This window comes from Anopheles maculipalpis, chromosome 2RL (assembly GCF_943734695.1).
Source record: "Anopheles maculipalpis chromosome 2RL, idAnoMacuDA_375_x, whole genome shotgun sequence".
In the NCBI taxonomy this organism is placed as follows: Eukaryota; Metazoa; Arthropoda; class Insecta; order Diptera; family Culicidae; genus Anopheles; species Anopheles maculipalpis.
This window is the reverse complement of record NC_064871.1, coordinates 2,577,448-2,598,726: the sequence shown is the minus strand read 5'-3', so window position 1 is coordinate 2,598,726 and position 21,279 is coordinate 2,577,448. Positions and strand designations below refer to the sequence as shown.

At 45.6% G+C, this 21,279-nt stretch overlaps 1 protein-coding gene across 1 annotated transcript in view; it reads left to right on the top strand.

Annotated features, from left to right (window-relative positions):
- LOC126557280 (pair-rule protein odd-paired) overlaps window positions 1-19,543 on the top strand; it is a 30,213-nt gene extending 10,670 nt beyond the window's left edge. Inside the window, exons 2-3 of the mRNA XM_050212993.1 lie at window positions 18,173-18,342; window positions 18,777-19,543. Coding sequence (XP_050068950.1) covers window positions 18,173-18,342; window positions 18,777-19,478 — 872 coding nt within the window. The 3' untranslated portion in view covers window positions 19,479-19,543. The remainder of the gene's footprint in view (window positions 1-18,172; window positions 18,343-18,776) is intronic.
- Window positions 19,544-21,279: the final 1,736 nt, after the last annotated feature.

Below are 21,279 nucleotides of genomic sequence, written 5' to 3'. Positions count from 1 at the left end.
GTCAAACGCATCGATTCCTTTCGCGAGAATGATAAATGATATTGATACAGAAAAAAGCGCTTCTAATGTGCACTCTCCATGTAAAACGAAGCATTAAAAAAGGAATTGTCTATCCGTTTTCTCCGATTTTCTAGTAAGGGGTGTGTCACCCATGCAAGATGGCGGCATCAGTTGCGTTTGTTAATAAATGCACTAGGGTAAAAAATACGAACAGATGATCGAATTGTTATTAAAAAATAAATCCTTCACAGGTTACCCCCTTTTATGCCGAGCTGTTATCGGTCCTGCGTCCGTTCCACTGTGCTCAGGCTTCGGAGGACTTTGCTCTACCCGTCGCAGTCGACCGGCATCCATTTGCTAGTGTTTTTTAAGGGTGCCGTTTTGTTGTGCATGGTCTGTTGAGAAGCTTATAAACCCGTTTAGGATTCGAGCATACTGTCGATGATGACGGTGATGATGATGCTGGTTCTGGCTGATGATACTTATCATCGTCATTACGTTTCACGCTTCATAACCGGCCTAATCATGATGATCTTTCACGTTGCTCGCTGCCGGTCGGCCATGCCAATCCCTCCCCTAAATTTTTGATCCCGATTCCTGCGCCAGATCCCTGCTCTGTTTGTTCGGGTAGGTCTGGTAAGGAGGCTTCGGTGTATCTAGTCTCCCCTGCCTTTTTCCCGATTCGTCCTTTTCCGAGCGAGGGGTTTCGCGCTTTGCTGCACATCAAAAGCGAGGACAAGAACATCCATCCCTCATTCGTTGCATCATTCGTTTGTCATTGTGGCGATCTTTCGTTCGCTTTCTCTTTTCTCCGCGCTCGCGCGCACGCTCGTCTGGCAGTGTCGTTTTGCTAACGATGTGCTAAGCTAATAGCAAATATATTATCCAATATTTTATTTCTTCTTTTTTTTACCTGCGCTAGTCTCTAGTTGCTCAATCCATATTGCATAGCCTAACCTAGGAAAATGGAAACCGAAACCCTTCGGTGTGATAATAAATGAGGCAAAACAGTCCGATGCAGAGTGAGAGACAGGATAGAATCTTTTAGCACACCATATTTTACACAATCGAACCGTTGGACACTGTATCCAATATTCCATCCCAAAACGGGGAGCGAACCTTTCCGTTTCGAGCAGCTTTTAATTGTTCGCTTCCACTCAGGCGGTATAGAGTGTGGTGCCTTAGTTCGTTAAATTTTTTGCCACGGTTTCGGTTTCGGTGCACTAAATCATAACCCGAACGCTTGTTCGATTTTGGAAGGAACGCCAAACGGGGACTAGAATTTCCATAATAATGCGATAAATTATCAAATGAAACCGTCTCTTCTTCTTTTTCCACTCGTCCTCATTTTTGATGGGGAGCTCATGGGCTTTGCAAAAGATTCGTGGGTTTTCTGTCGACTTTTTTTTTTCCATCGTCCTGTTCTGTTCTGTCCTGGTGATGGGAAAAGATTTCTTCAAATTTCATTACCACACCATAAATTAGGCGTGTATAAAAATGGGAGCAAAATCGAAACTTGTGTGAGCAAGAACTTACACCATAAAAGAAAGAGATTTCCAGTGTTAGCGATGTGAAGTATGAGAAAATAAGCAAACCGTGGCCACAATATTGCCCCAGTGTGTCAAATCCCTTTGAGCTGCTTTCACATGATGGGGAGGACCCTTAAGGAAGCCTTTTCTCGTCCCAAGAACTTAAAAGGCAATCAGAAAAAAGGGTACATCGAAAAAAGGGGAGAAGATTGAAGCAACAGCACGAAACAGCGTTGATACAAAACAGGGAAGAACAAGAACGAGAGATGGAAAGAATTATGTTTGTTTTATGTAAATGTAAAACTGGTGGGGCTCCCCGGAGGGTGAGGGGAAAACGCATCCCAAGCAGGTGGAAAGAGCCTCGCGTAGGTAACTTGTTAAAATGACATTTCAATACGCATTACCTTCTCTAGAGCTCTTTTTCTCGAATCGAAACACCACAGAACGCCCAGTGAGAAATGTGCTTTTCATTGTGAGAGAGTACCAATGTGAGGTGAGCTGTGAGATGGTGCTATTGACTGGTCGACGCCATTGAGATGAGCGATTAGCGTGTGAAAGACAGCAAGAGAGAGAGAAAATGAGAAAGAGAGAGAAAGAAAGGCGAAAATGTGCAGAGGTGCGATGATGATTGGAGAATAATGGAGCTGCAGATGGCCCCCGAAGACACGCGGGCGCACGACATCTCAATATGGGAAAACAAAAGCAGCCTCCCACTCTCACCCACAATACATAAACACACACAAACGCGCGCGTGCGAAAAGAAGCAAGACTCTGTCTGTTAGTTTGATTCTTGTTCTTCCGCCCTTCCTCCAAACTGCTGACATCCATTACGTGGTGAGAAGAAGTGTTTCCCGCACCGTGTTAAAAACAAGTTGCATACGATGAGGTGAGTTAATCGCCGTTGCCGAGGGCGATTTATGTACCGTGCCAAGTGTGCTTGTTTCATGTGTACTCTGATTCCAAACGACTAGCTCTCGCTTGAGAGTCTTGATGGTAAATTGTAACAGTTCCGGTACCACTTCTGTTCCATTCGATCGTGTTGAAACCAAGTTTTCCGGACCCAGCATTACCTGAGCTCCCTGAAGAGGAGTTGCTGCAGGACGGAGCTTACGCCGAGCATGATATAGCGATAATAAAATAAATGATTTACTTTTACGACGTAATTTGATACCGATGAAAGAGTCGGGAAAGGATCGATTGGTTGGCTTGGGGTTAGAAAAGGCGAAAACAAGTGTGCTCCTTCACCAACCATCCCATCTCACAATTAACTGCTATTGGTTTTAATGCGCTTGGCCGTGGCCAATTAAAGTGCATCGGGAACGGACAGTTCCCGTTCCGGTTCCCAGTGCGTAAGAGTTCATTGGTCAGCGTGTCGATTCCTGCAGCCATGTTGGACGATTGGATTTAATTGAATGATGCGATGTACGTTTGATGGTGTTTATTTTATCTTTTACTGTAAAGGGACTGCTTCATTGCTGCAAACGATCTTGCACCGCAATAACGATGCATTGTTAGTGGTCTCGTAAAGGATTCGTTCGTTATGACCGTTAAAAAAAACGAGAAAACAATCGTCCAAGCGGACATTAAAAAACGGCGCAGCTTTTGTGTGTATGTGTGCGTCTTATTCACCACAGGACATTGTCTTACGGGCAATGAACTTTGAATTCTCCTACCCTTCCTCACCGCCCTCTTTTGCCGTGTCTTTTGTTCACCATCGGATCGCGTGTCAGTGTCGTGTCCTGAAAATGACAAACTTTGGTTTCGCTCCAAACGGTCACCCCTGACACAAGTAGGTTAAGCTGGACAGAACTTAATACATGGAGCTACTCCGGACTTTGGTGTGTGTCATTTACGGAGGTCAATCTTGCTCAAACTACAAGCTGCCAAACACTAATCCGAGACCGGAGACTATGTACGAGGACGAGTTTCTAAACTTGGCGTACCTGGGGGAAACGGAATGGCGCTGTGAAACGAGAAAAAGTAAGTTTCAAATATTCTGACAACATAACACATTTCGGATACGATACGATGAAATGGGAATGAAACAAAAACAAAACAAAAAAGACTATAAAGTATGGTCACAATTTCTTATGCCACCACCCATGCCACATTCAGTCTAAAAAGGAAGGCAATCAATGCTATCACCGCCACTCGTTGTGGAAGGGTTCTTTCGTTGGTGGAGTCTCCGTTCCCGTCCGACTGACTGTCTTTGAATTCCACAACCTTTTGCTTCTCCAGCAGTTGTGAGGTTGGATCTCACGATTTGCTGATCGTTTTGACAGTTGAGTTATCTTGTTATTTTCCACAACCCGTCCGTGCGTTCTCTGATGCCCTGTACGCGGGCATCAATGGAGGCGAGGTCGGTCATTCCGTGCGAACAAATTTTCCAACGCTTCTATTGTTTCAATTTTCGACACGTTCCAGCACTATCTCGTCCCGGTCGAAATCCCATCTCGTACAACTTTGCTGGCGGCTGCTTCCCAAGCTATGGAGCTACGCGTATCACGTTGAGTTGTAGCCGTTTGTGGCGAATTTAATATTGTCAAAAAGTTTAATTTATGATGCGAGTAGATGCGAGGACGCTTTCGTAGCTGTGATTTTATGTTTGGCAGCGTTCGGAAAAACACGGTACTTTTCTGCGTCGCAAAACTTTCCTTCAACGTGAACTTGAATGGCGTGGGTTTGGTTGATTTGATTCTCCACCCTGCAGAGGCATGGGTACTTTGCGTTTGGGAGAAGAGTAGGCAAGCAAGCAAAGTGGAGTAAACTAGAAATGAAATAAGGATCAGACCACCTTCAATCAGCCGCAGGAATCGAAAGAGAGAGACGTAATTCGACACCCTGGGAAACTCTGCCATCCGAGATCACGGAGCAACCGTGGCAATCATGATCCAACAACTACCGAGCCTGCTGTACCTCCTCGTAACCGGGTAAAGTGTGCCGGCGAAATCGAAACTGACGTTTGCGCACAATTCTACGACGGAGTCCGAGACGAGATTGTGGAGTGTGGAATCGATGCTTTTCGAATCCATGTTTTTTTGTTGTTGCTGTTCCTTAGGCACAATATCGCCAATACAGGACGAATGCTTTCGTGTGGACTTTGTTTCCTTTGTGCGTCCTACTGTTCTTTTTCCTGCGCTATTGTGCTGTATTTGTGTGGACGATTCAAGGATTTGTTGGGCGATGACGTGAAAACCACCGTGTCTGTAACCTCACCCTCTTGAGGGATGATCGTTCTGCAAACAAACAGACACGATCCTCATGATCCATGATCCTTGAGCTCTGCGGAGGTAGTTTCGGCTATATGCTGCTATTGAAGAAACCTAGAATCGAATACTTCTTCTATCAGAGCGTAAATAGGACGATTTTGAGTCCTACTGAATAAGACACAACAACAACAACCGGCTGAAGATCCTTTTCCAAGTTTCTAGAGTGCAAAGCATCTTTGTTTCTACCTGAGCTGAGGTTCAGTGTTGCGTACAGTTGCAGATTGCAGTGAGCAATACAGTTGCCATTCGTTTCTGACCCTCCAATCCCTGGTCGTTTGAAGTATTCTGCTAATAACCACCGAATGTTAAATACTCTCTTCCTCGATTTCATGACCTTTTGAGCGCGTTCGGATCTTCTTTACCATACCGGTTGTGTCATCCCCTCGAGGGCTACGGCACCGATACAGATCCTCTGTGTGTTCCGTTCCTTCCGCTTAGCGATGGGTGCGATTAAGTGTGCTGCAGGACAAAAGCAGCAGGAAATGAGGGAGATTTTTCACCACGCCGAGGGACAATGCCGGCAGCAAAAGCGGACGAGCGGGGTAGAGTGGCTTAATACCGTGGCGAATGCACATGGAGGACACATTTCATTGCGACCACTAAACTTCCCGAGAGATAGAGAGAGAAAGAGAGAAAGAGGGAAAGAGAAAGAGGGAGGGAATTAAACCGCCATTGTTTTCGTCAGTTCATTCATCATCCTAATCATGACTGTGGTGTCGCGTCAATACCCGGGGCACATAAACAGAAATAAATAAACAACCGGCGAGTCCTCAGCGAGGACTACGAGTGTGAGCGAGTGGCAAGCGGAAACGGAAAAAGATCACTCACCGGCAGACTTATCAAGGCGAGGAGGATACACATACATACACAGACACAAACACAAGAGCACTGCACAACAAAACGGTAGCTGTTTGTATTGGCGTCATATTTGCGCAGACAAATGAGGCTGGACGAGCCATCCCTTAGGTTGGCTCCCGGACGCTGGAAAGGGATTGTTCTGTTGGTTGACAATTGTCATCTGGCGTTTTGGTTTTCGGTCAAATGTCAGCTTCGGTTTCCGAGATTTCTGAGCGCTTTTCATTCCATGTGCTTGATGATTTCATTCCTTGTGCTATGAGAGGGTTTTATAGCGCCGAGAGAAGAAAAACTAGTTCCAATCGTTAGTGCGCCTTGTCGCAAATGGAACAGAACTTCAGATGGATGAGTTCTACTAACCGTAGCGCAAAACCTGGCCAACTAGAAGGACACGGTTCGTATTGATATGGTTGTGAACGGTTCAGCATGTAGCCTAATGATACCCGGATCTACGAGTTTCCGCAGATGGCGAATAATGGCGGCTGAAGATACAAACACTATTCTGGTCCGGTTTTTTTTCGCACACTAGCTGAAGGACACACGCTAATGGGCGCGCAATAAACGACACAGCTCAGCATCTAGATGCTGTTGGATGCTGTGTGTGTGTGTGTGTGTGTGTGTGTGTGTGTGTGTGTATTGGTGCGATTTTGAAGTCTTAATTATTTCATGATGCAATCCGGCTCCAGCTAAGGGTGTGTGACTATTTCTCGCACCGAGATGTGAGCCTCAAAGAGAGCGCTTGCAATAAAGTAGTGATGGCAGCACCACTATTAATCATGTTTCGATACCAAGTTCGATGGATAAACGACGTGTCGCTGACGAGCGAACGACAGTCATTGGGGACAACAGCAAAAAAAAAAAGAAATCCACCAAGACCTTCAATGTTGCTGTTTGCTTTAGAAGGTCATTACGAGGCGATGTCATCGCATCGTTGCATTCCTTCGCTTTTGAGATAAAAAGCGAACCTTGTCCGGCAAAATTGTACTGCACTACTCTACGAATAGCTGAAATAGCCCCCTAGTCGGAACATCGAAGAGAAGCGCGACTGGTCGTGATGGAGCTCATAAAAACCATGAAATAAATAATTTATTATCTTCCGAATAAGCGCAAGAAAAGCTTATTGCTTCGTAATGGAAGCAAACGTATGCAAATGTGTCTACTTCTGCAAACTCCATGAAAAACATAATATGTTGTTGTGACTATTACGAAAAAAAAAAACGAACAAAACCAAACGGGAAGAGTCATCTTGGTCACGGAACTGCACGGTTGGTGAGATAAGAAAATGAAAACCAAAAGCCGTATGAATGACGGTGGAACAATATGGAAGCATGAAGCTTACCATCCATGGGACAATTTTCTGCCGAGCACTGTCGTCGATTATCGCCATCATCATCTTCGTCATGATTCGGGAATTGGAAAGGCAATGGAAGCGTTAAGCTCGCTAGGAACTAGGAACCCCAAAATGTCGATCATTGGGAAGGAATTGCTCGTTTGATTCCAACTGCCGGATGGCTGACCGGGTTCCCGGGCCCATAAGGGACGTCGTGTCGTGTGTCTCGGTGCACAAGTGTCTCGAGACACACAGTGGAACGCAATCGATCGCTTCGCGATCGGAATGTAGAGGAAACCGCTGTTGAATGGGTCAGGCATTCGAGATGCACACGAGATTCACTTCTAAACCGTTGCCAATCGCGTATTGGCGAGTTACGGAATAGCACGCCACGGACACGGATGTCGCAGGTCTGGGGAATGGGCACGATTTTCCAATGAAAACATGCCCGCAAGAGCACCGAACTGAAACAAAGTTCGCCATGCTGAAAAGGGAGAGGGGGGGTTGGGACGTTGGAAGAAATGGTCCCCAAACCACTGAGAATGCCGAAGACAATAGATCGAGATTGTTAATTTTTTTACACATACTCACTTTTCCGCCCTGTGTACCAGCGCGAGAGGTTAGGGTAAGGTTAGTCCCTTTTTGGCCTCAGCCCCAAACCCAACCGCCGAAGTGACTTCCATTCACATGTGTGTGTGTGTCTTTGAGGGAACGGGTAGAGTTATGGCAGTCTCGCCGGTCCTCGGGTGGTATATGGGATATTGTGGAGATGGGACATCCACCCTCTGGTTTGCCTGCAAGTTGCTGCCGCAGGAAGGACAAAGGTCGTGAGTAGAGTCGTGCAATTTGATTTAAGGGAGTGTTATATATTTTTATTGATTTCACCCGATAACACCGGTGGTGATGCTGTCGTTGTTTGCTGCACATACACCGGACTTGGCTCGTGGGTTTGTGGATTTTCCACGAATCACACTGTGAAGCCTTTCCCTGCACGAGATCCTCCGACACACACACCTGACCCGGAGCTGGGGGAGACTGTGCATAAATTTTGTCCGGTATGGATATAAATTATTAGCCCTTTTTGCGAATTGTGATCTCCTTTTACGCCTGTATGAATAGCTGCATCTGTACTGCGAGCCATCTGCACGGAGCCCCGGACGGTTTTTGCCAGACGTCGACTCCCGACAACGCAAATTGTTATTTTCTCTTAAAAAGGAAGATACCAATTGACTGGTCACGTACATGTGGCGATGGCTGAAAATATGAAGTGCTCAATTCGAGTTGGTACGATCGTGGTACGTGCTGAGCCCAGTGAACCTCTAGCTGAACGATAATGCATTATTCAAAATATATTTTATAACGATCAGGTGTAATTAAGATTGCCGATAGAAGATATCGGATAGAGAAACTGTCCCGAAATGGTCAAAATGGATTCTCGTGACGTATGATGATTCACCACGGAAATGTCAGCAAAGCAGCCGTCCGGCAATGAGATACGAAATTTTATCATCGTAGACCACCGTTCGTTCGAGCGTTCCGAATGTCTTGGAGGCTGTATGCGCTAAAGACTACACACTCCTCAATTTCAGCTCGAGTCTATTTCTACCCTCGCCAAGCGATTATCTTGTAAAACATCTTCCCATTCCTAATAACAAAGGCACTAATAGCATGAAATATAATCCTTTTCGAAGCGTGCGCGCGCGCCTGTTTTATTCGTGTGTATGTGGAGAAGATCGCTTTTTCTTCTTCCTTTATTTTCATTTGCTTCGTTTCGCTTGTGGAAAATGGCAAGTCTTTTATGCGAATGAAACGCGAGGAGTTGCGCGTGTGCCTTCGTCAAGAGCGCGACTGCGCATTACTGCACACGGGCTGCCACACTATCTGTGGGCAGCGATCTAAATGAGGATCGCTAAATAACGCTAAAACCATTAAGAGATAAATTTTTATCCCATCACGTATATGCGCGCATCAGAAGCAGAAGCTACAACATCTGTCCGGGATGGGAATGGAGATCTGTACGTAAACAAAAAGAAGATCTTCGCTATCCAAACAAAACACACGGACGTGGTTGAATTACGTGGTGATCAGGCATTTTTGTCTGTTTTGTGCATAAAGCATTCAGTTGTCTCAGGTATTGTAGCCCTCTTCCGCGCATTTAGAATGCCGGAGGATTCTATTGCGTTGACATTTCACTGTCATAAGCCACGGTCCAGACGAGAAATACGAGACGAGTATTGAGAGTTTGATCGGGGCGCACCGTCATGATCGTTCGACTCCACTTCTCTACGGTGTTGATGCGAAGGTGCATCCCAAGTACTCAGTCAGGTCTGCTCAGTTTGTATGATTTGGTGTTCGAAACGATCGTCGGAGCATGGATAAACAACATGCACTTAAGCAATCGGTCGTCCTCCCTTCAGCTTAACCTCACTTTCTCGTCGATCCTTCCCCCCAAAACCTCTCGTGTGCGTGTTCACTTTCGCTGCACTTAATCGAAGCACGGAGCGTGAAGACACGGAGACGCAAGAAGCGCACACCTTCCGAAGGCAGGTGATTAATTTACACGCTATTTGTTTGTTTGAAAATTATTCTGACATGCACCACGGACGCACGTGGTTTGTGCTATGTGGTAATGCGTGGTTGCTGCACAGACTCCGTGGAACCGGGAAACACACACACACACACACACACTCCCTGGCACACACATGCTGTTTTGATTGTAGCGGAAAATGGGGTGTTGTAAACAGTGTACGATAAGTGTCCGTGTGCTGGTTCCTTCTCCACGAAAGTGACAAATGGTTTACGTAAGAGTCCGTCAGTAAGGTCAATGTGGCCTGTCAGATTTGTTTCCAATGCATGCGTCATCCGTCGCGGTTCGAAGGAATCCATTTTGACAGGGCTTTTCTAGCGGGACGGGTCAACAGCACATCTGGGTCAGTCTGGGAAGCGTTTTCGCCATAGACAAGCGCGTAGATTCCACAGCCACAGTCACCATCAGCCGAGGCAGTATCGATCGTCAGTGTTGTTCGAGATCGGGCTCGGGCGATTTGATCGTTGTCCGGTTTTTTTCGGGTGTTTGACAGCCGTGACGTAGATGATAAAAGTGAGATAATTTCTTAATTAGTTTCATGCCTCCCCTTGGCTGTTGGAGGTTCGCCGAGTGTTTGAAGTCTCCCAAGCGTACGGCCAGTCATACACAGCTCCCTGAGCAAACTTTCAATCTGTTGGTGATATTCAGATTCCTTTCGTGGGTCAGTAGCTCCGGTCTTAAGGCAGCACTTCAGCATCATCGGGAGATTACCGGGAGTACCCCTTCATACAGACAACTTGATGACCAGGTACCGGATTGTGTATGTTGATCGCAAAAAAAGGGCAACAGAAATACGAAAAACATTCCAATCACACACGATTTCCAATCCCCGGCAATCTCTGTCTCGCTCTCTCGTGGTCTCATAACGCGTAGCATCGCGCACACAAGGACCGAATGAACACATTCTCCCGGGCACAGAGATCCCCCCCAAAGACCATATCTGGTTTCCAGATACATGTGCTCTGTTATGTTTTTGTTTATGTTGTTTGTAGTGATCATTTTTGTTGTTGTTATGTTGTGTTCTTTCGTACTGGTTGCTGAATTGTGTTTTGAACTACCTTACCTTTCCCCCCTTTAACTTCACCCACCCCGTGTTTTGCATACGTCCAAAGACCACAGAACGAAACGGAACTTTGTATCTCCGAGGGCTCTTGTCTTTTCGGTGGGATCTCTTGCCCGGAGTTCTCTCTCGCGGGATCGGTTTGTGTCCATTGTTTAAGGAGAATTTGAAAAATCTCCATCAATACCATTCGTGCCTGTTTTATGCTTCTTCTCCCATCTGCATTCCCTCCCGGCCTCTTCGCTTTCCACACTCCGTAAGGTCCGATTTGCCTCGTTGTACACCTTCGCTGGAATCGGAAAACCATTAATCATAATACTGCTGAGCTCGGTGAGGTCGGAGTTTTCGCGCTGTAGAATCTTTGGGAGGGAACAAGAAGAAGTTCTTTGAGTTTTTGAAAAGGAGCAGCAGTACTGTCTGCTCGTTCTTTGCACCACGAATAATCGAAGCTGAACGATCCCCTTGGAGGAGAATCGTCGTGCATTCTTAGCGGTGGTAGACGACCTGGGACCTCACTCACTTACCAAACAGCCTAAAAATAGACGTAATTTGTTAATTAATATTTGACCTACCTGTTTGCTAATGGTTTTGAGGTCTCTTCTCCGTTTTGAGAAGGAGCTTGAAATCAATTTCATTTCCAACTGTTGCTCACATCCAACGAAGCATTCTGGTCCACACTTCACACTCGATGGCTCGATGCCAGTACACGCGATCCTGTAGGAATTCCCTCGCGAGAGCGAATGATTTAAGTCCTGAGCAGTCCGATGTATTTACTGCATTCATCCCGTGGCTGATGGAAGTTTTTGCGCCCGAAGGCCGAATTCCGGCATGTTCTGTTGTGTGTGTGTTTTTTTTTCATTGCTTCTCATGCTAGGCAACTTAAACGATCTATCAACATGTCAATTAACGCAACATGATTCATCGTGCGAGCATTTACTGCTTGGGCCGGTCTGGCACGTCTCGAATCTCGTGTGTGTTTCTGTGCAGTTCTCGCTTTCCGAATGATTGCGTAGGTGATGGATTTTGTATTTATTTGAGCAGTAAAATTGCAAAACCTCAATTTACGATCGTTGTTGGTGGTGGATCGTAGATTTTATTGAAAGTTTTAGTCTGCTTCGTAAACAACGCTTAAAGTACGATAAAGTTTGAATATACGAGGTATTAAAATGGTGAGGAGTGGAACATCTTAATAAAATCGCGTTACGGTTCAGTGTCACGCACGCAGCTGCTCGGGTTAAAGAAGACAGCTAAATCCATCCTTGAATGTGCCACATATCCTGGAAATGTGTATTGAAAAGGTAGAAAGGACCGAAGCTAAATACACAATTTATATACTACTGCACGCAACGTTCACTCACTCGATGGCAGTTAAAGCTTAAAGAACCAACAGCTACCGAGTGGAAACGGCTGAATGGAAATCCAATTGTTCCAATTGGACAAAGGCCTTACGCTAGTGCTTGCGGGTTTTCATTCATGTGAGCCTCAAACTGCACCTCATCGCACATCTTGCTCACGTTCACGCAATGAAGGGAGTTGGGTGTGTGTGTGTCACCACCATCGAAACGAAACCCAAAAACCTCCCCAAAGGATAGTCACATCATCAGCAACAACTCAACCGAAGCAACCACTCCCTTATTTCCCCATCTCATTAGGGTGAATTCTAACATTGGGGAGATCCCTTCACAATAATACACACCGAAAATGGCAATGTTTGCGTGACACCAAACACAGATAAATACGCGTCACCAAACGGTTGGGGGGGGGGGGGGGGGATGAATAACACAGAAACCGAGAGTCGTCGTCGTTTGTTGATGTTGTCGTTGTTGGGTGAAAATGGCGAAAAAGCGATGAAAAACTCCCCACCCGAGTAGGGAAAACGAGAAGTCAAACCGTTCGTTATCTGCTGGTGACACCTACGTGAATTCGTTTGTACACGAGTGTGTGTGTTTGTGTTTCATACACGCTACTCCCTTGGAACAGTTTTCGGGAGCTGGATCATGGCGTATTAAGGCGAAAGTAGAAAGGACCTCCGCAACTCCATATTTGGCGTGTTGTAAGTGTATATGCTTATGCGTTTAATGGAGTGTTGTGCTGTGTAAAGTGGTTTTGGCAAGTGGCATACGCTTTCGTCCTGCTTAAGAACACAAACTTTGAACTTTGAACCTTGCGGTGGCGCAACTCATTTCCCATTTCCCTGGTAGCAGCGTGTCTCGCAGCCGAGAAAAAGCAGCCACCATTAAAGTTGATAGTCTAATTCATTCTGCAGGATTACACGGTGTGGGCTCGTAATTCATTTACATTAAATTAATAATGCCTATTGTGACAAAGTTTTCATTAAGAGTCTCGCTAGACACCACGCAGAACGGCGGTGCAGGTGAATAATTTAATTTCAATATAAAAGCCACTGTAATCACAGTCATAATCATTTTCCGAGCTCTCCAAATCTCTCTCTCATTTACCTGCTGGTGTGGTGGCAACGTTTGAAGCTGGCCTTACCACGAGAACTTCGATCGTGTTCCACAGAAAACCGTCGATAGAACGTTTGGCGATGGTGTTGTGGTGCAATTAAAATGTGCCCACAGGTTCCGTCCATGGAGCCAACCGAGCCAGGCGACGACGAGACGCTGCAGCACGTAATGAGATGAATGATTTAAAATCATATTTTACTACCATCGAAAAACGGGCCCCGGTTGTGTTGTGACTGGTGGCGCCGGTTTCAGCGAAATTTATGACGATTTTATGACGCTCTGGAATACTGGAAATGGCTTTTTTGGCAAACAGCAACAATCAAACGGCATGCTTTGTGGCACGTCGTCAGTCTCCGCGGTCTCCTGCGCTCCGTTGGTGCTGTAAATAATGTTGAACATAACGCTATACCTTCGGCGCTCAGATTTGTGGGAAATGGGGGCGAGAAGGTAATGCATTTTAAAGCCTTTTTGGAGTCAAGGTTAGTTTAGCATACCAACCGCAATACTCCATTGGCAGCTGCTTTGTTGAAACAAACATTTTCAAACCACTTTTTTCCACGCATTAATCCAAAATCAAAATACGGCTGGATGTCGTTTTAAAGCTACCGAAAAACTTAGTCTCTGACAGGCCTTGTAGGTTTCTCGGTCCATAAATCACTGTCGATCAAAAACTGGCTTTTTGGAGCATTTCTGGACCTTTGGAACACCGGTGAAGGAATGTTGTTTCGAACGTGAACCCAGAAGCTAGCTAGTTAGCAGTCAAAAGCTCACTGGTTTGATGTTTGATAAATCCTCCCTCTTGAGACTTTATTTGACATCCGCACGAAACATGGAATGCGTCACCAACCACATCGGTTCGGTTCCCCCATTGGAGGGATGAAATTGGAATGATTTCCGCCCCATAAAAACTACTCTACTCCAGTAAACATTAAAAAACTACCAATGTCCTCAAACCTTCTCACCAGCCCAGGTGAGCGGATCACATTTCCTTTGGGGAGGGAGAGAACCCAGCTCTCCCCACCGGGAGTTTATTTATCTTGGTCTCCGATCGATCCGGTTTCGCTTCTACCCACTGCGGTCATTTGTAATAATTAACGCACACTCATTAATTAAACCCTTATCGGGGGCCACTCATCACGATCGATCGGCCGACGATGAGATCGTCTCCACGAGACAAGTGTCTCCGGGACTTGCTGGCTGGCTGGTTGGCCGGTATCGATCTTCGCGGGCTGGCGCTTTCCCGATGGAATTCTCCCGGATCGCTACGATACGATAAGGGTGTGCCTCGGTTCCGTTGACGCCACACTTTGTCTTCCTGTTTTCCCCAGCGCCACCACGTTCAGTTCCTCGCACTTCGCGCATGCACTTCTTCAGAACGTGCGCCCGACCAAAGAGGGAGAGAAAACGCTCAACATTCCGATTAAAGCAAAGATGAATCTCGTCAAATTAAGATGAAGATTACGCGGCCGGTTCGAATATTAAGAGACAATAATTTCGGAAACGGTTAATTTGTACATCTTGTCCGCTTTGTTTCTGTTTCTTCTCCAATGCTCCAGAGTTCGGCTGCGTGTTCGTGTTCTCGTTCTCCAAAAGTCATCCCAATGCTCCACAAAGGATTATACGCGTTTTTCTTTCCTTTTCCCCAGTGGTTTTGTTTCGGTTTTATGTAACGCTGGCGTCAAATATTCAAATGAGTCAAGCCCAACACGCATAAACGTATGGCTGATAAATGGGATGGACCTAGGGTAAGGGATTAATTGTGTCAGGGGCGCCCGATTTGGTGTGGAGTATCGCTTTACATGCGTTTCGGTTTTAGAGTGGAGAACATTTAGAATTTCCTTACCGTTGGGCATTCTGTTTCAAATATATTTTACAGCAATAGGAGAAGAAATAGACAAAGCGTGTGAGAAGAACCGTCTCTAGCTGTCAGATGGGTTAATTAAATTTATTTCAATCCATCGATCATTCGTAGTTTGCTTTACAATTTAAACGATTTATTTCAATAAGTAAGATCAATCTGTCTGACTTGTAATCCTGATGCAGGCAGGCGGGAAGAGAAAGAGAGAGAAAGTACTTTTTTCCAAATCATTCGAGTTCTCTTCCCGCTAAAAGTACATCGATACAAAACAAAATGAAAGGAAAGTTTACTCCCTACTCACATTGCGTGTGATTATATCCCTTGCCAAACACGTGCGCAAGAATATTGAAGGAAAACAAATAAAGAAAGAGCTTCATGTCCGCAAAAGGGTGCTTTTCACACCCTTTTTACGTGAACATCCGGAAGCATCCAGGACACACAAACAGACGTACAGCCAGCATCCTCACAATGTCTGTTGCTAGTTGTTGTTGAAGGGAAAGGCTGATGGGGCCAACAAATCCAGGATAACATTTATTTCGGCCAGTTTTTCCTCGATGTTGGTTGTGGGTGATGGGTAGAAAATCTGAATCTGAATACATAATAAACGGTTTTCGGTTGGCAGGCTCAACCAGCCAAACGTTGTCATCCGCAGGACGATCGAAAGCGGGTTTGACTTTAATAAAAACCGTTTTGCGGATGATATATAATCATAACGCTTAGTCGCATGAAAACGCGGGAGTCTTTGCTTAGGATTCGCTCCCTCGTCACGTGGCAATGCGAAGACGGTTGGAGAATATAAAGTGATTATTTGAAGGAAAGTTTATTGACTGTAACGACGGCGGATAAGGCAGCGAGCGAACGCGTCAAGAATAGAAGGATACTTCTTGTCAGGGGTGTTTTTTTGAAATGTGGGGGGTTTCTTTTTTCTGTAGTTCGTGCTTTGCTTCTCCCAAAGAAAACTATTAAAAGGATCAACGGTCCGGGTCCTGACCGCGGCGAAGAGCAGACACGAAAAGAAAAGCAAAAGACGACCCACGGAAAACATCGAAAGGAGTCAAAGAATAGCGTACTTGTCAAATCATTCGAAAATTATTTATTACCTTAATCGTTGTCGTCTACCGCGTCTATGCCGTGTGCAGAAGTCAAGACGGTTCCTACTTCCCAAACAGTAAGGGCAAGGGATGGAATACCCGGGATAAAGATCATCGAACGATCCTAGAACGATTTGGGTTCAGTATAAATTATACTGGGAACCTCCAAAGCATTTATTTTGAAAAAAGAAATCGTAGCCCTTCTATAAAAGCCTGCGATTGCGTTTATGGACAAACATATTAAAAGTGATCATTTATTACGACCAGGGCTTGGCGATCCCGAATCAATCGATCCCGAGCGGCCCGATTACTCGACCATTGTGAAACCTCCGATGTGGCTGACAGTTTTATTTTGGGAAGCAAAAAGGTTAAGTATTTTTATATTTTGGTAACAGTTTCTTTTGTGCTTGAGCTGTGCTTGCGGAGAGCAAACACTCCCTTGAGAAATGTGACGGTCTCCTCCGAAAGCTGACGTCTTCGAACGTTCGATGCTCGTGGAAAAGTCAAAGAAGCAATCGTTATCCTCTTCTTTTTTTTTTTTGAATGCTCTATTAAACAGTCCTTTCCGTGAGGATAGTTTGGGCGGGTTAAACACGAATAAAAATAATCCATTTCTTGCTGGACATTTTGTGCGAGGTGTTCAAAGAGAATAAGTTTCCGTTGGGGGAAGTTTTACGACTGTCCTGAAAATTATTATGAGCTTGAAAAAAAGTCCAGATGCAGCAAGGTTTGGATGGGAAATGGAACAGGTTTCATTCCCAGAATCTTGAGTAGGAATTCATTTTCCAATCTTCGTGTGAGTCAGCAGCTGAAACCAGGAACCAAATTCGACATCTCTTCCTGCCAGATTCTTGGAAAATTTCCATACGAATCCGTTGCAATTGTTGCATTTGTTGCAACACAAGTCTTGACCGTTGTACCTGATACGGTGATGACCTTCAGCTCCACACAACTCTGGGTGATATGAGATGCGAAGGAACATTGCTCGAAAGCAGGGAGAGAGCGTTCTTGCTGACTAATTTTTCCTTCCAAAGACTCATAAATCCATTTAAAATCGAAATACGCAAACCTTCTGCGTGAAGGAGGTAGGTAGATCTCACTCTTCTGGGTCCCTCACTTCCGAAGGAAGGTCACATTCCACAATGAGAGACAGTATGTTGCAAAAAAAAAAAAAAAGGCAAGGAGAGATGTGTACAACAAAAAAGAATAACATGGTCATGCAAGCAAAATTCTGGGACTCGTCATAAATATCATACCGGGCGAGTCGACGAGTCGGCCTGCCATAAATTCTAGCCTCCAGTCGGCGTTGTCGTCGTCCTTTCCTTGCGTAGTGTTGCTCCTAAAGGTCCTCTCGTGCCGTTGTTTGGATGTGTTTGGGTTGCTTGAGCATCATTTACTGACCCATCCGAATGTGTCTGTGTGTGCCTTCCTCGAATGGCATTCAAACTATGCTGCGTTGCGATTCGCTTTGGTTGGGCCTTCGTCCACCGGAGATTCCGAGGACTCTCACCCTCTGGTCTGCAGATTTGTTCGCACTCTTGGTACCGTCATCGGGGAGGTTTTTTTTTCTTCCATTTGCCAAATTTATGATTTATGGCCGTTATGGGTTGCTTTTTTCCCTTTTGTTGGTGCCCTTGCCATTCGAACGATTTGAATATTGCATATGAAGGAATTCGGAGAGTTTTTGTTTTGGTTTTGGTCGACGTAATAAACTGTGTTCGATCTGATATCACGCTCAGATGAATATGGGTTTTGTGAAAGCGAAAGGCAACACACACGGCAGTTCGGAACTACATGAAAGGGGACAACAAACTCGATGACAAACTCTTCGCGTTTATCAGGCTTCGGGTGGGCAGAGTGGACAGGTCTCTAAATGGTCTCAGAACTTGCAAGCGAACTACTAGCCCTATTGTTCATGTTAACGTCATGTTCACGTACGACGATTACGACAGCGACGAACGACGATGACGAACGACTCCGAACTCGACTGTCAAAGCCAGAAGAGACCAGTGATCTCTTCGCGGTCCGATGGTTGGAACGGATTTTCTTCAGCTCAATCTCCAGTTTACTGATGTATCTGTTTGTTACTTCTTCTCTTCTTCACGCACGCCCCGGTGCTTTACAGGTGAAAAGCCGTTCAAGTGCGAGCATGAGGGATGCGATAGGCGATTCGCTAATTCATCCGATCGAAAGAAACATTCACACGTCCATACATCTGATAAGCCGTATAACTGTCGTGTTAATGGTTGTGATAAATCGTACACTCATCCATCATCACTGAGGAAACACATGAAGGTAAGTGTCAAGCCGTCCCGTCTCGTGTCTCGTCTCGGGTGTCTCGGGCACGCAACGCCGCAAAACGACGCGAGTTCTTCGCGTCTTCCGAACACCCCTTTCGGCTGTATGTAAAGCAGGAAAAAGCACAAGAAAGATGAGGAGGAAGCGGGATAAGGAAGGCGTTCAACGAGTGAAAAATAAATTGTCCGAGATCCAGCAGGTCCGATAGGGACGATGATTTTTCAACTCACGCACGCCAGGTCATCCGCTTCCTCCGCACCTTCCCTGCTTTGTGCTGCTTTTTCGGAGCAATGATTTAATTCCCACGTTTATGTTGGTTACTTCGGAGTTGTACCTGTACCTCCGATTCGTTGTTACTAGAGTTCCAAGTGGATAGTTACTAACTTCTTCCTTTCATGTGGCTTTTTTTTCTATCGCTTTTGTTTGTACAGGTCCACGGAAGTTTGGGCGAGAAGTCTCCATCACACAACTACGACAGTGACGGCGAAGAGTCCAGCTCGGAGAGTGTCATCTCGGGCGGAACTCAAACGCCACCGTCGATCGGCCGGCTGCACGACACGCACGGTCACAGTGCGCACGGTGCGAGCAAGCTGAGCGCGACGGCCGATTCCCTCCACAACAACAACAACAGTAGCAGCAACAATAACAACAACAACAACCCTAGCGGAACTGGCAGTAGTACCGGCAACAATAGCTCCTCCAAGTCTAGCCTTCTCTCACCTCCCCTGAGCGGTAGTGGCAGTGGTGGCGGAAACAATGGAACATCATCATCGACAGCGGCGTCGCACCATAGCCAAAATCAACACCACAGTCTACATTCGGTCTCGTCGCACCATTCGCACCAGCATCATCTAGCCTCGCTGCAGAACCACGCGACAAGTCTTGCCCCACCGCCGCCCCAACTCCCGCTGACACCGGCCTCCTCCGTGTCACCGCAGGCGACTACACCGTCCTCGATGCTGGTGGGACATCACCACAACCACCACCTACTGTACCACCATCCGCAGCATCATCCGAACGAGTGGTATTCGCCGACGCCCCCTGCCGGACCGGACACGATGAATCATCTGAACCACTTTAGCCACCACCACCATCACCATCTAGTCCATCACGGACCAACGACGGCCTATTGAGACTAGCTGCTGCTGGAGGAGCTGTGCTTTAATTACTGAAGGCACATCCGGATGTGCGAACGATCTCTCGTCGGGTCGGGTTTTTGTCGCGGGAACGGGAACAAGCAGTAGCGCCAAATGTCAAACAGTCTCATCAGCTCCTCATTTTTTGCCCTGTACAGAGAGAAGAAGCGAGAAGAAGAGAAGTAGAGAGAGAGAGAGAGAGAGAACTAGTTTTTTTTCTCTCCACTAGCATACAATATACCAAAAAAACAAAAACATCATGATCATGAAGGTAAATACCTATTCCAAACAAGTTGGACTGAAGGATCGCCTAACAGGAGTGGACAAGTGTACGAACATACCAATGCAAAACTCGATACCATTTTGTGCCTGTATCAAATAATTCCCTTTCTTTGGATGTAGCCGAATAATCCCTAGCCGATTGTCTCGCTTGTGCTCCTGTGCCGTCAACCGTCGAGCTAGTTACTCACGGATACGGCTTTCTAGTAGTATCCGAGCAACATTGTTTCGAAAGGGGAATTGAAAGTGATCGAAGTGAAGCTGCCCTGGTGCACAAAAAGAAAGAACAAAACACGTTATATGTGTGATATGTTAATGAATTTATGTTCGGTGAGAACTGTAAATAGAGCGGAATAGTGGAAAATGGTGAATGTTTTTGGGTAGATCCGAGAAACAAAAATCGAGTAACACTGCTGCCTTTCAAGATGGCGATCAACAACCAGGAAAGACGGTCAGAGTGCGCAACTGTTTCAATGTTTTAAACAAAGATGCAAAGATATAGTGTTAGTAGTATTGTTCAGGGTTGCGGACCACTGCTAAAGATTGAGAGATAGTTTAGTAAGAACGAACGATTGCTCTTACAACTCTCAGTGTAGTACTTACGATGGCGCTGTGTGTACGTGTGTATGTGTGTGTGTGGTGGTAATATGTACAGTTGTTTAAGGACAGGGTAGTGCTTAAGGGTATTTAAAAAGAAATCAACCAGATGCGTAGTGAAAATGTATTACGGCAAGCATATTAGTTAAAATGCGGTAACAGAACAAACTAGAGAGGATTATACAGTAAGGACCAAAAAACGCGGAAGCCGGACTAGAGAAGATTCTGTTCTGACAAAGGTTCAACTGAGAAAAATTTAAAGAAAATTCAAACAAAACAATTATTATAAAAAAATGGTGTAAAAAATGGCGTGGTCAGCGTGGAAGGAAAGTGAAGATGAAATTTATCGAAAATAAAATATGTGAAAATTATAGTTCAACAAAATGAAGGCTGTGTCTTCTTTGGTGTGTAGTGCGTCATTCGAAATGATGACGGGATAATCAATCTTTTTCCCCTCAACAGATGTGTCTACGATGATAACGAGGTTATTGGAGGGCGAAGGATAGAGAGACCCCCGAGTACAAAGTACAAAGCAAAACGATTCATCTATTAGGACCGCAAATGGTCATTGTAAACTCCTACGAGCGGACAGCAAACTCCTTTATGGTGTGAGTGTGTCTTCCGGACAGGCCTTCTAAACATGTGAGACCCGAAAAGATAGATTCTTGTTCCAATATCGCCGTCGCCTCGCCCAAAGAGCACAAGAAAACTGGAGTTATGGTCTTGTTTTATGAATATTTAATTAATTATATGCTCATATTCATAAATATTAATTCCATTTTTCTTTTCCATCCTTTTGGCTTTTTCGGAAAGCGTGCGATTGTTTCGTTTTCCAGCTAAAGCAGAACGAGTGCCTTGATTTGCCAGCTTTCGTTCTGGGTTCCAGTAACAAGTTTGAAGCTTCTCGATGGCAAGGAAGCAC